Raw genomic sequence first — 14,031 nt, 5'->3', positions numbered from 1 at the left:
ATGGTTTAATTACAAAAGAAGTTAAGTTTTTAGGTTAGATTTGTAGAATTCAAGATTTTTAATGAAAGTAACATCATATACGAGTTTAAGAAATAAAAAAAAAAAGTGAACTGAATTTTTTAAGCCTAAAAATTGTCGACGATGTTGATTGATGGTAGCCTGCAGTGACCAACGATGATGGTGAATATTGACTAATAACAATGGATATTGGCTGTATTCAGAGTTGTAATTAATATTTTATTTAAAGTTTAAAGGTCAAAATGATATTTTATTTAAAGTCTAGAGTTAAAATTAGAAACTAATCATTTTATTAATATGTCACACATCAAACTAACTACATTTAATGTTCTGGTGACTAAAACATTATAAATTCATAATGTAAATGACCAAAATGTTATAAAACAATAACTTAAATGATCAAAATATTACTTTTTTAAAATCGATGACTAAAATAAATAAAATAAAAGTGACCATTGTAGTAGTTTACCCCCAAATTATATTATAAGGTGACACGCAAAAATAACCGTGCAATACGTGCATAACTAACTCAACTATATTATCAAAAATATATATATATATATATATATATATATATATATATATATATATATATATTTAAAGAAAACGAGCCTCATTAAAAACTCCTAAGACCTATAAGGGGAAAAGAGTGTACTAGGACATTGAATTGCCAGAAAAATCATTGGATACAACAGACGTAATAATCTCGGGACAAACCGAGTCAAAATACAAGGCATTTCCAGAACGGAGAGCCAACTTAGCCAAAGAATGTGCCACAATATTACAAGTTCTAGGAACAAAACACACTTTGTAATTTAAATTAGCATCCAAAATCCTACAAGCTTCCCAAAGATGATAACCCAAAGTGGACAAATCCTCCTCCGATCCAGACATCTTGTTGACTACAAGCGTTGAATCCGATTCAAAGATTACATGCATCCACCGATACTCAACTTCCAAAGAGAGAGCTGCATTCAGAGCATGAATCCCTGAAAGCCCAGCTTCGACACAACCTGGTGACGACGCAGTCATGCCACCAAGTACCTGGCCAATGACATTTTTGGTAATAACCCCCACAACCACTATACACCCAGTAGACTTAAAAGCACCATCCAAATTGATCTTCACATACCTTGGAGGGGAGGTTGCCACTTTGCCTGGTCAATACATGAAGCTGCTCCTGGAGAAGATCGCACAGCTCTTGCTCTCCTTGGCACATGTTCCCTAGCTAATAGGTAGTCGTGATGAAGGGAGGTAGCGTTGATGGACAATATCCATGGGGGTTGAAGTTTGTTATCATGCACTTTGGAATTCCTCCCATTCCAAAGGTTCCAAAGTAATACAAGAAATCAAGCAAGGCCAGCTAGATCCAAATTAGTAATCAGTAAATCTAACCAGTCCAATGAAGAAACAAGCTGACTAGACAAGAATGTACCCTGCATACTTGCACAAATAAAAGTTTCTTGGGCATAAGAGCAATCCCGTAAAATATGAACTACTGTCTCTTCTTCCAAGCCGCACATTGAACAAAGACCATCACTCAAGCCAGTGTCACGTGACCGCTTACCAACTGGTAACCCACCATGTGCCACTCTCCAAGAAAAGATCTTAATCTTAGGCAGGATCTGTAACTTAGCAACCATTTGCCAAATTTTGGAAGTACACATCGGAGAATGATTAGGACATTGAAGCCACTAGTAACCTAAACGGATAGAGTATTTACCAGAATCATGATTACCCAATATGATCACATCCCTTTGGATTGGAGCAATGGGTGTCGACAAAATTAAGTTAGAGTTAATGGCGTTAAAAGTGTGGCGCACATTTGACTAGTTCCAGCGAGACGTTCCATTGTGCATGAAAGGCCATGCATGTAACTGCTGCGCGGGGATAAATGAGTAATCTCCGGTAAGGGAAACTAACTTCGATCCTCCCAATTTATCCTTTGTCATATGGACGTAGCTATCCCGTCCAACTGTCTAATACAATGCACCTAAAAAAGCCTGAATGGTTTTATGAATACCTTTCCACACATAGAAGCTATTGTTACCAACAGAAGTACCAAGTATATCACAATTTGGATAGTACTTTGTGTAGTAACCGGTTTTCTCCCGAGCACAAATTTTCCTTGGCTGGAAAAATATGGTGAATATATGGTTTTTTTATGAAATGCTTTGGAGTCGCCATCGAACCTTTTGGGTTAGGTAGGTCGAATACCTAAAAATCATCTTTTAAAAGAGTTTTTTAAGAAAACACTATTTAAAAGATAATATCAGTCTATGTATAACCAGAAATTCATTCTTTTTAGTAATAAAAAGGGATTCGTGGTCGGCTACGTTTGGGGAATGATTAGCACCCCTACAATGCCCAAAATTGGTACCCGTCGATTATATATTATCTTTATTAGTATAAGTCTAAGAATTCGAATATATATTTAATTTACTATCATATTATTCCATATTCAATCACATAATTTTATTTAAAGGAAGTTCTAAGAATTTAATATTAAAAGTAACCAAAATATACATATTTTACTTTTTAGGTTTTTTATAAGTAAGGTATTTATTTATTTTAAAATATCAGAATAGGATATCTAGTTACTTTAAGACAACCCTTTCTTAATATTTAAAAATAAATAAATATTATCCTTTAATAAAATATATATTTTTATGACTAAAAAATAATAAATAATAACTAAAAGATTTAATTTAAAATATTTAAACATAAAAGGGTAATAATAAAAATTTCAATTTAAAAATGATAAAATAAAGAAAATTAAAACTATAAGATTAATTTACAAAAATATAAATTAATGACCCTAATTCGAAATATAATAAAATCTAGATATTATTAGTGTAATTTAACCATAGATAATAATTCACATTAAAATATAAATTATCAAAAATATTGTCAAACTTATAATAGTAACAAATGCTCATATTTCAACCATTTAAAAGAAAGAAACGATGATTGGTGCCATTAATGAATGAAAAAGACAACTTGTTCAAGTCTATTTTATTATATTATTTTATATTAGGTAGAAAAAAATTATGGTCCTTAATAGACCAGCAAACGTGCCTATAATAAATTTAATGTGGACCCGTTACCGACAATAATGATACTAAAAATCCAAAATAGAGGACTCAAAATTTGAATTAGATTAGTTAGCTTGAAAATTTAAATTACGTTAAATTAAATGACTAAAACATAACAAAATAAAATCTAAAATTAAAATAAAAATAAAAATGCGAAAAATATGATTTTAGTGACTAAAATAATATAAAATAAAATTTGAATACAAAATTAAATAATGTAAAAACTTGATTTAGGTGACCAAATTGAAAATTTTATAACATGTATGGATGACGGAAATAATTATACCATGTCCAAATTTAAACACAGACCTCTCCCCAAAACGACGCCGTTCGGAAAGGGGTATTTAAACCCAAAATTTGGCCCTAAGGGCCAAGCTTTCTCTCATTTCTCATTTCTCATTTAGGTTTCTCTCTCTTGGAGTGAGAAACTGAAAATCTCTCTCACCTCTCTCTAGGATTCCCTCGCCGGAGGGAATCCAGCCACCGTTGGCCACCGCTTTCAGACACCTATCACCACCGTCGGCCATTGCCCATGGTGGCCAAAAAAATTAAAACACCCCAAATGAGAGATCCAAACACCCCAAGGTCGATTTCGGTCTCCGTTTCCCCTAAAAAGCCCTAAAATTACCTAGATATAGATTTATACCTTCGGTATTTTTGTTTTTCAAGGACGCGTAGAGGTTCCGTCGACTTAGTAAGTTCTCGATCTCCTCTCTCTTTCTTTTAGTTGTCTTCATTTTTGTTTCGTATTTTTGTTTATTGTTGGTCGTTGGTGGTTACTTACCGTATTTCTTGTCTTGTTTCCTTTTTTATTTGCAGATAAATCAAAGGCTTTTATAGGCCTTCAAAACTGCTCTATTTGAACCGATTATGAGGTTGCCCTTTGGTGAGTCACCAAAGGATTGTGATGTGTGCAGTTCTCCTAGTGCCTCTGGAATCTTCTGGCGATGTGACAGCAGCTGGATGAGGAACATGGAGGCGGAGCAGTTGAAGACTGTGCCGGAATAGACCCTAGGGTTGGTGAACCCTAGGGTTTCTATTGGATCTTCTATGGACCGTTGGATCTCTCCAGATCTAACGGCTGAGATTACTGATGGCTAGAGATAGGGTTTAGAAACCCTAGGTGGATTCGGGCTTGCTGGGTTGGGTTATATGGACCAGATCAGGTCTGGACCAGGTCTAGGCTACTCAGGTCTAAGCCTTCGGGTTCTTGTAAATCAATTAGGCCTCCATATTTTTCTTTATATTTGGGCCTTGATTTGTAATAAAATTATTTAATAATAATAATAATACGGGACGAAAATAACTGTCAACAGATGCCCCTCTTTGCTTATTTTTGTGTTAACAATAATAGAGAAAAAAATAAAAAGAAAATGAATTTTCGTCTAGTTGAATTCATGTTTTGATTGGAAATATGTTCCATTCTTCATGGGAGAGATCCAACTGGTGTATAACATTGTTCCTTTGTGATGAGAAAGCCTGGCCATCTTTGAAGATATTTGAGATAACATGGTTCCTTCGTGATAAGGACGTCTGGTTATCTGAGGATGACTCGGCTCCTACGTGATGAGGAGTTTTGGTCAGTGGATGACATTGTTCCTTCGTGATGAGGACGTCTAGCCATCTTTAAGATATTTGAGATGGCATGGTTCCTTCGTGATGAGGTCATCTGGCTATCTAAGGATGATGATGCTCCTTAGTGATGAGGAGTTCTGATCAGTGGATGACATTTTCCTTTGTGATGAGGACATCTGGCCATCTTTAAAAATATTTGAGATAACACAGTTCCTTCATGATGAAGACATCTGGTTATCTAAGGATGACGCGACTCCTTCGTGATGAGGTTGAGCTTTGAGTTGTATATCCTTCGTTATGAAGTTAAAATCCACACTTGTAAATTGCATCTCTTTCGAGTTCAATATCCTTCGTTGTGATGTTGAAATTGACTCTGAATGAAACTATTTTTCATTGCCGTGTCACAAATAACTCATTCGTCATGAAGTTGGGTCAATCTTTTGGGCACGATATCCTTCGTTGTGAAGTTGAAATTGTGGATAGCTCTTTCATTGTGAAGTTGAGCTTTGAATTGGATGTCCTTCGTTGTGAAGTTGAAATCCAATTTTGTGTATGTTGCGTTGTTTTGAGTTCAATATCCTTCGATGTGAAGTTGAAATTGACTCTGAATGGAACTAGAAAGCTCATTCACTGTGAAGTTGAGCTTTGAATTGGATATCCTTCATCGTGAAGTTGAAATCCAAGGGTTGTATTACTGCTTGTGGGCACAAGATCCTTCGTTGTGAAGTTGAAATCGTGGATGGCTCATTCGTTGTGAAGTTGAGATTTGAATTAAATATCATTTGTTTTGAAGTTGATTTTAAGATCTGTCGATCTTTCAATATGTCAAGTTGGTTGAGGTGTAGCTTCTCACTATTGAGTTAAGCAACCACCATCGGTCTTCAAATGTGCTTTTGAATCGAATATCTTTCATTATGAATTCGAAACTTGACTTCTAAAGCTGCAAAAATCATATAAGCAAAAATGATAAATGTGATGCTCTTAAGTATGTCTAAGATATATGTAACATGAATTAGTTTTATCTCCTGGATGGAATCTCATGGTTTGTCTGTCGATCCTGTATGTGGAGGAAATGCCTTCAGAAGATCTGATTATTCGCATCAAGATGTTGAATCTCTAAAGATGCCTCAATATTCAATGTTGAATCTCCAAATATGCCCTAACATTTGCTGTAGAATCTTTAAAGATGCCCCATTGTTCCTTATTTCTTGCTTCAACGATGATTCTAAGTACGAGCTTTGTCTCTGAGAGCCACATGTCAAATAACAAGATACACTCTAGAGAGATTGTCTTGTTTGAAAAGTGATTTTCTTCTTCTTTTATTTCAAGATCTGAAAATATCAATTAGAAGATTTTTGAAAAAATGTTTAATCAAAGATTTGAAAATATTACCCCTTTCTATGTTTTACAATTAGCAAATCATAAAATAGGAGTTCATTGGATGTCAAAGAATTAATTACACTGATAATCCTTCAATAAATTATAACTATTTGACAAGTGTCAAGATCAAAGCTATCTTTGGGAAATGGTTAGGTAATGAAATGGTAAAATTTCTCAGATTGTTATTTTTGGTCAATGGTTTGGCCTTCTTGTTTCTGATGTTCACTAATTTAATGGGGTAGCTTCTATGCTCCTCTACTGAAAGTGTTCTCTGACTCCCAGTTCTCATGGTCACACTCGGATTGTCCAATGTCTTATTCAGGAATTTGTGCAATTGCCTCAGCTGTACTATCTTTATATTCGAGTCACCTTTTCAGGTTTTCAACTCGAATCCTCATTTGGTTTCAAAATGTCATTCAAAATTTACGTCTTGAACCCCTATTTATCATGCATTAAAGATTTTAGAAAACTTTTTTCAAATAAAGATTAATCCTGATGTGCGGGATGAAATATGAAGATAGTCTCTTCTGTCTAGAAATCCATGTATGATTAGAAGGGACTTTTAAGGCACGTAATGTAGGCCATGGTTCATGGTTATGAAAGAAAAGGATAAATAGGCCCAAACAAGTATTTTAGGGTATTGAACCAAGGATAAATTCCTTTTGATGTTTTCAATCATGTTCTTGCTCAATTTGAATATGCTCATATGTCTTTCTCTTGATGTTCTCTGAATGCTCCATGATCTTCGAGTGAAGTGATTTTGGAATGAGTGTGCTTGATCAATCTCATGGTTTGATGTTTGATGTGCTATTTGAGTCGATTCTCGTCCCTTTTTCTTTGCTTTTTTTTCTTTTTTTTCTTCTTCTTCAAGTATAATATCGCTTGACTGAGTCATAATTCACAGGATTAGGAAACTCTTCTCCATCCATTTCAGTCAAAACCAAATCTCCTCCTGAAAAGGTCTTTTTTACAACATAAGGACCTTCCTAGTTTGGCATACACTTTCCTCGAAAGTCTTTTTTGTATAGGGAGGATATTTTTCAGTACTAAATCACCTTCATGAAATTCTCGAGGCCTGACCTTCTTGTCGTAAGCTTGCATTATCCTTTTATGGTATATTTAGCCATGACAAATATCTCTTTGTCTTTTCTCTTCAATCAAATTCAACTGATCAAATCTACTTTGTACCCAATCAGCCTCATCAAGTTTCAATTCCATCAATACTCTCAAAGAAGGAATTTCTACTTCAACAGGTAAAACTATTTCCATCCAATATACCAAAGAAAATGGTGTTGCCCCAGTAGATATACGAACATATGTGCGATAAGCAAGCAGTGAAAAAGGTAATTTCTCATGTCAGTCTCTATATGTTTCAGTTGCTTTTGTGATTATCTTCTTGATGTTTTTATTCGGTGCTTCTACTGCCCCATTCATTTTTGGGCGATAAAGAGTTGAATTGTGATATTTGATCTTCAACTTTGTGTAAACTTCCTTCATTAAATCATTGTTCAGATTCAATGCATTATCTGTAATGATACTTTCTGGTATTCCATATCTGCAAATGATTTTTTTAAGAATCTGCAAACTGCTCCTTTTATGACATTAGCATAAGAGGCAGCTTCAACCCATTTGGTAAAGTAGTCAATGGCCACTAAGATAAAACGATGTCCATTTTAAGCCTTTGGTGAAATTGCTCGAATGACATCGATGCCCCACATTGAAAATGGCCAAGGTGCATTCATTACTTGGAGTGGTGAAGGAAGAACATGTATTTCGTTATTATAGATCTGACATTTATGACATCTTCGAGCAAATCTGATGTAATCTCCTTCCATAGTGGACCACTAATATCCAAACCTCATGATATGTCTAACTAATGTGAATCCATTTGCATGTGTTCCACAAACCCCTTCATGAACTTCTTCAAGTATTTTCTTGGCCTCAATTCTATCCACACATCTCAAAAGCACCTGTTATTTTCTTTTTTTGTACAAAATATCTCCATCGAGAACATACTCAATTGTCAATCTTCTTAAAGTTTGTTTGTCATTCTCAATTGCCTCAGCTGGATAAGCTCGATACTTCACATACTGTAGAATATTGTAATACCATGTGAGACCATCTTCCTCAATATTGCAACAACAAGCTAGTATTTCTCTTATACTCTTTCGAATAGGCATCATTCGAGACTGATCATCAGCCTTAAACATGGATGCCAACATAGCCAGAGCATATGTCATTTGATTTTCTTCTCTAGGGAGGTAATTGAAGGTTACTTCTTCAAATTATTCGATGAGTTCCACAATCAATTTATGATATTCTACAAGCTTGGGATCTTTTGTGTCTCATTCCCCCTGATTTGGTAAATTACTAGGGTTAAATCCCCATATACCTTAAGTTTTTTTATCTCACGTTCAATTGCAGTTTTAAGACCCAGAACACATGCCTCATATTCAACCATATTGTTTGTGCAATCAAAATTGAGTCAGCTAGTAAAAGGATAATGTTCTTCATTTGGTGAAACCAAGATTGCCTCAATTCCATGTCCCACAACATTTGAGGCACCATCAAAGTTCATTTTCCAGACTTCATTATTCAGAGCATCTTCTTCCGCCGCAAATATACTCATTAAGTCCTCATTTGGAAAATCAAATTTTACTAGCTCATAGTCTTCTAATGCTCCGCTTGCCAGGAAATCAGCAATAACACCTCCTTTTACTGATTTCTGATTTATATAGACTATATCAAATTCGGACAACAACATTTGTCATCTTGCCATTCTTCCAATTAAAGCAGTTGATTCCATTAGATATTTTAATGGATCCAGTCTTGATATTAACCAGGTTGTGTGATACAAAAAATACTGTATCAGTCTCTTAGTAGTCCATACCAAAGCACAACACAACTTTTCAACTAAGGAATATCGACTCTCACAGTCAGTGAATTTCTTACTGAGATTGTAAATAGCTTGTTCTCTTCTTTCAGTTTCATCATGCTCTTGTTGCTCTTTATTATTCTCTTTGCTTTACTTTTTTTCTCTTTTTTTTCTAATTGGATCTTCACACTTGGCACTTAGTTCACCTTTTGGTATCTCCTCTGGATTGATGTCTTCACTCATGTGAGCAGATTTCTTCCGCCTTGCCCCCCAGTGTGGAGGGTGATCATTGGTTAGGGTTGAATCAGAAGAAAAATACTATAGGCTCAAAAGGGGACAACAAGGGATATATATATATATATATATGGATAAATGAAACAAATTCGTTCATCATCTCATACACAAAAAGTCCTAGCAAAAGAGGTATCCCTTGGGGAATAGATTTTCAGGATTAATTTTGTTCACATGAAAACAATGTAATTAATGCATGATAAAATTATTTTGAATTAACTCTCTTTTCTTCTTCTTGCTCCCAACATGTTTCAATTTTTTAGGCTCATCTTCAGGAAGTTGATGCGAGATGCCCCAAGTTGTGTCTTCTGGTAGGAATTCATGCTCAAGTGAACAACTCAATGCCTTAGGTTTTATTGGTATAAAGATGTCAGTGTTGTGTCTAAAAAGATTGTGGTGTGACTTTATTGACTCAGAGGTATCAGTATGACTCTTTGTATCTCTATGAATTATTATGGGTAAAAAATCAACGAGTTTTTTTAGACAGGATAAGAAAAGTCTAATCTTGTCATATTTCAAAAATCTATAATTATTGAAGAATTAAAAGAATCCTTAATTCATTCGATATTCGAAGAACAAAATATTAAAATTTGCTCAATTATTCAACCTTAGAAGGTAGCATAAGTTCAGGCGTTTAAAGATTAAACAATTATGAAAGACAGAACAAAAACGTGTTCAAACAAAATAATGCTCTCATTTCAATGTGGTAGATGCCATGCCCCCATCCTTCTTCGATTGTTCATGCCTCTGAATCCATTAGGTTATGGATCTTGTATTTCAGTGCCTTACATTTTTCAACAGAATGTCTAGAGCTTCATATGTGGTCGTTGTACATAAGATCAACATTCTAGCCCTCGGGATATGGGAACTCATTTCTTAGATAATTCTGGAAGGCTCAGTTATACAACCAGCTGAAGAAGCTCCAACTGTACTGATTTCAGCTTCTTGCTTCCATGTAGTGTCATGTGGTTAGGATCACTTCATTGAATCCTCCACAGATTAATTATATGTTTTTATAAATGATGTATGTAAAAATGCTTGAATGAATGCAATGCAGAATGCAAATGCAAAAGGTATCGATTTTCAAAAGTAATCATTCTTAGAAAGGGTTCAATTCATCCAAATGAACTTTCATCTTTACAAGAAAGATCAATCTATGAATGTGGTTTGACCCTTTTTATTTAGCTCCATGATCTCAGTTATGACCCCAATAACTTTCTCCTCTTTCTAGAAATGACTCTGAATCTAGAAAGTGAGTAGTTGAGTGCAACATATGAATCATCTTTCTTCTAATATACTGTAATTATTTAAGGATCGGAAGATATATGTCAATACAACTGGTGCAAGATTTACATCTCTCCAACTTATCAAAGAAATCTTCTTGAGACAATGTCAAAGAAAGACATTTGCTTTTGGTTGGATGTGTTATTATATCCAATCTTCAACTCTACTCGTAATCTTCAGAAGCTTGCTTTTGAAGGATTGGACTTTTGGAAGTCTGGAATAAATTTTATCCTCTTGTAGGCTCTCGAAGTTAAATAGAGTAGTATACTCTTCTATTGTTGGTGTCAAATCTTGTCTGTTGAAAGTGAAGCACTTGCATACGAAATTCCAGAATTAGACCAAAGCTTTAAGCAACGGTTCATCTATCTTTACATAGAGGAGATAGACCATGTCACCATATTTCTTGTAACTCCAAATATCCCAAATCTTTATTAATTCTTGTAGATCATTCTTCTTGACATTGACATATGTGAATATCTGTGAGACGTAATCTCCAGGCAAATTATCTCCTTTTGCCCTTTGTTTCTTCAGACTAAGCTCGAACTGTTGGATTGAGTTCTTCTTTGTTATGAAAATTCTTTTCTATTTCAATGATCGCTCTTCTAATATGATGATTACTTGGTTAATAAATACCTTTCTTTTGTTTATGATGATCATGCAAATACAGATGCAAAAGTGATGATCCTCTAAAATGCAACGCATCATGCAGAATGCGAAGATGCAAATGCAGATGTAAAAATATTGATCCCAACGATGGATATTGTAAAACAATTTTCACCAGAAATAAAAGCTTTCACATTATAACACAATACACTTTACAAACATGCCTTCGCTTAGATGTTGAGTCTGAAGTGGATCGCCACTTCATCTTGGATCTTCGTCCTTGAAAATGATGCCCCTCAAGCGCTTTGTAACCTAACTCTGTTAATGCCCCAGTGGTGCTGAAGTCAGTGTGTCGCTCCTTGATAACTAGCTATGAGATGATCGTAGATAAGAATCTATCGTTTGATTACTTCTTGGACTTCTCTTAGCCCTCAGCGCGTGTCTGTATATGCGACTGCTTGATTGAAAAATTTTATCTCTTCTTGTGAAGATTTTCTCATGAATATCCCCTTGCGGATCAACATTTTTGCATTATGTTATGTTGATGTAATGCTATGCAAAGAAAGATGAAAAATGATACAAACAAAAGAAATAAGCTAGTGTACACAAACAAAAGAAAATGAATTAATTTGTACAGGAAAGATAATCGATATAGATAAAAATGTTATTCAAAGATGAATAAAACACCTACACCATCATGATATCTACCCAAACATGCTATCTACCCAAAATGATTTTCCAAGAAATTAATCCTAACCACATGATATCTAGTTCGCATGCTTTTATTCAACAAAATTTAAAACAAAAAGAAAAGGTTCAGAAACGCTCCTCCTTTGTGTACACTTAATTTGGGTACCTACTGACAGATAGAGGTTCGATATAGCTATACCTAGAGTGACCATTCTAGGGTTCACTATATGCATGGTTTCAGCTCTAACAGGAAAAAGGTACTCGAATTGTCCTTGATGTCAGTGCCCCCTTAGGCTGCCAAAGCCTCAATCCTAATCCATTATAGACTTAAGCGGATCGAGTTCAATTCGAGGGTACACATTTCTCTATGCCTGACACGGAGAATAAATTCTTACGAATACATAGAGTATATGAACCTCGAAAGCTACTTGCTAGGTCTGACACGGAGAATAAATTTTCACGAAGACGTCGCTTTCACTCCCATTTAAAAGAGAAAAGAGCTCGAGTATAGAGCTTATGTTTATGCAATGTACGTGTTGTGTGTGAGGATAAACTCTCAAACCTTGACAAACAACCACTAAAAATGAATCATAATATTTGAAAATTAATCAAAAATAAATGTTAGTATATAAGGATATAAAAAATAAAATAAAAAAATGAATTGAAAGAAATCAAAAGAATCGTAAATTACATAAATTTGAATTCTCAATTTCTAACTTATAGAGACAATATATAATCAATTTAAGGCTTGACCAGAGTCTCCAGCGGAGTCGCCAAGTTGTCGTAACCGGTTTTCGCCCGAGCACGAATTTTCCTTGGCTGGAAAAATATGGTGAATAAATGGTTTTTTTATGAAATGTTTTGGAGTCGTCATCGAACCTTTTGGGTTAGGTAGGTCGAATACCTAAAAATCATCTTTTAAAAGAGTTTTTAAAAAAACACTATTTAAAAGATAAAACCAGTCTGCGTATAACCAGAAATTCAATCTTTTTAGTAATAAAAAGGGATTCATGGTCGGTTACGTTTGGGAAAGGATTATCACCCCCACAACGCCCAAAATTGGTACCCGTCGATTATATAGTCTTTATTAGTGGAAATCTAAGAATTCGAATATAAATTTAATTTAGTATCCTATTATTCCATATTCAATCACATAATTTTATTTAAAGGAAATTCTAAGAATTTAATATTAAAAGTAACCAAAATATACATATTTTATTTTTTAGGTTTTTTATAAGTAAGGTATTTATTTATTTTAAAATATCAGAATATGACATCAAGTTACTTTAAGACAATCTTTTCTTAATATTTAAAAATAAATAAATATTATCCTTTAATAAAATATATATTTTTATGACTAAAAAATAATAAATAATAACTAAAATATTTAATTTAAAATATTTAAACATAAAAGGGTAATAATAAAAATTTCAATTTAAAAATGATAAAATAAAGAAAATTAAAACTATAAGATTAATTTACAAAAATATAAATTAATAACCCTAATTCGGAATATAATAAAATCTATGTATTATTAGTGTAATTTAACCATAGATAATAATTCACATTAAAATATAAATTATCAAAAATATTGTCAAACTTATAATAGTAACAAATGCTCATATTTCAACCATTTAAAAGAAAGAAACGATGATTGGTGCCATTAATGAATGAAAAAGACAACTTTTTCAAGTCTTTTTTATTATATTATTTTATATTAGGTAGAAGAAAATTATGGTCCTTAATAGACTAGCAAACGTGCCTATAATAAATTTAATGTGGACCCGTTACTGACAATAATATACTAAAAATCCAAAATAGCAGACTCAAAATTTGAATTAGATTAGTTAGCTTGAAAATTTAAATTAAGTTAAATTAAATGACTAAAACATAACAAAATAAAATTAAAATTAAAATGCGAAAAATATGATTTTAGTGACTAAAATAATATAAAATAAAATTCGAATACAAAATTAAATAATGTAAAAACTTGATTTAGGTGACCAAATTGAAAATTTTAATACATGCACGGATGACAGAAATAATTATACCATGTGCAAAATTACACACAGACCCCTCCGTAAAACAATGTCGTTCAGGGAGGGGTATTTAAACCCAAAATTTGGCCCTAAGGGCCAAGCTTTCTCTCATTTCTCATTTCGGTTTCTCTAGAGAGAGAAACTGAAAATATCTCTCGCCTCTCTCTAGGATTCCCTCGCC

The 14,031-nt window shown here is 33.7% G+C and overlaps 1 protein-coding gene across 1 annotated transcript; it reads right to left on the bottom strand.

The window, feature by feature from the left end:
• Positions 1-672: 672 nt before the first annotated feature.
• Positions 673-1,661, bottom strand: LOC120181119. Its single transcript, XM_039186322.1, has 3 exons — positions 1,414-1,661; positions 1,151-1,332; positions 673-1,100 (listed from the first exon to the last, which is right to left on the bottom strand). Exons 1-3 carry the CDS (start codon positions 1,659-1,661, stop codon positions 673-675), a joined length of 858 nt encoding a protein of 285 aa, XP_039042253.1.
• Positions 1,662-14,031: the final 12,370 nt, after the last annotated feature.

This window comes from Hibiscus syriacus, unplaced genomic scaffold (assembly GCF_006381635.1).
Source record: "Hibiscus syriacus cultivar Baekdansim isolate YM2019G1 unplaced genomic scaffold, ASM638163v2 tig00112508_pilon, whole genome shotgun sequence".
NCBI classification, from domain to species: Eukaryota; Viridiplantae; Streptophyta; class Magnoliopsida; order Malvales; family Malvaceae; genus Hibiscus; species Hibiscus syriacus.
The sequence above is the reverse complement of the archived record's forward strand: the minus strand, read 5'-3'. Positions and strand labels throughout refer to the sequence as shown.

Excerpts from the sequence above, each read along its gene's own strand:
- LOC120181119 (XM_039186322.1), bottom strand. The coding sequence starts at position 1,661 with ATGGTTGCTAAGTTACAGATCCTGCCTAAGATTAAGATCTTTTCTTGG. Across the intron at positions 1,333-1,413 it reads CTTGTTTCTTCATTGGACTG|GAATTCCAAAGTGCATGATA; the intron begins GTTAGATTTACT and ends TTGGAATGGGAG. Across the intron at positions 1,101-1,150 it reads GTGGCAACCTCCCCTCCAAG|TGGTTGTGGGGGTTATTACC; the intron begins GTATGTGAAGAT and ends CTGGGTGTATAG.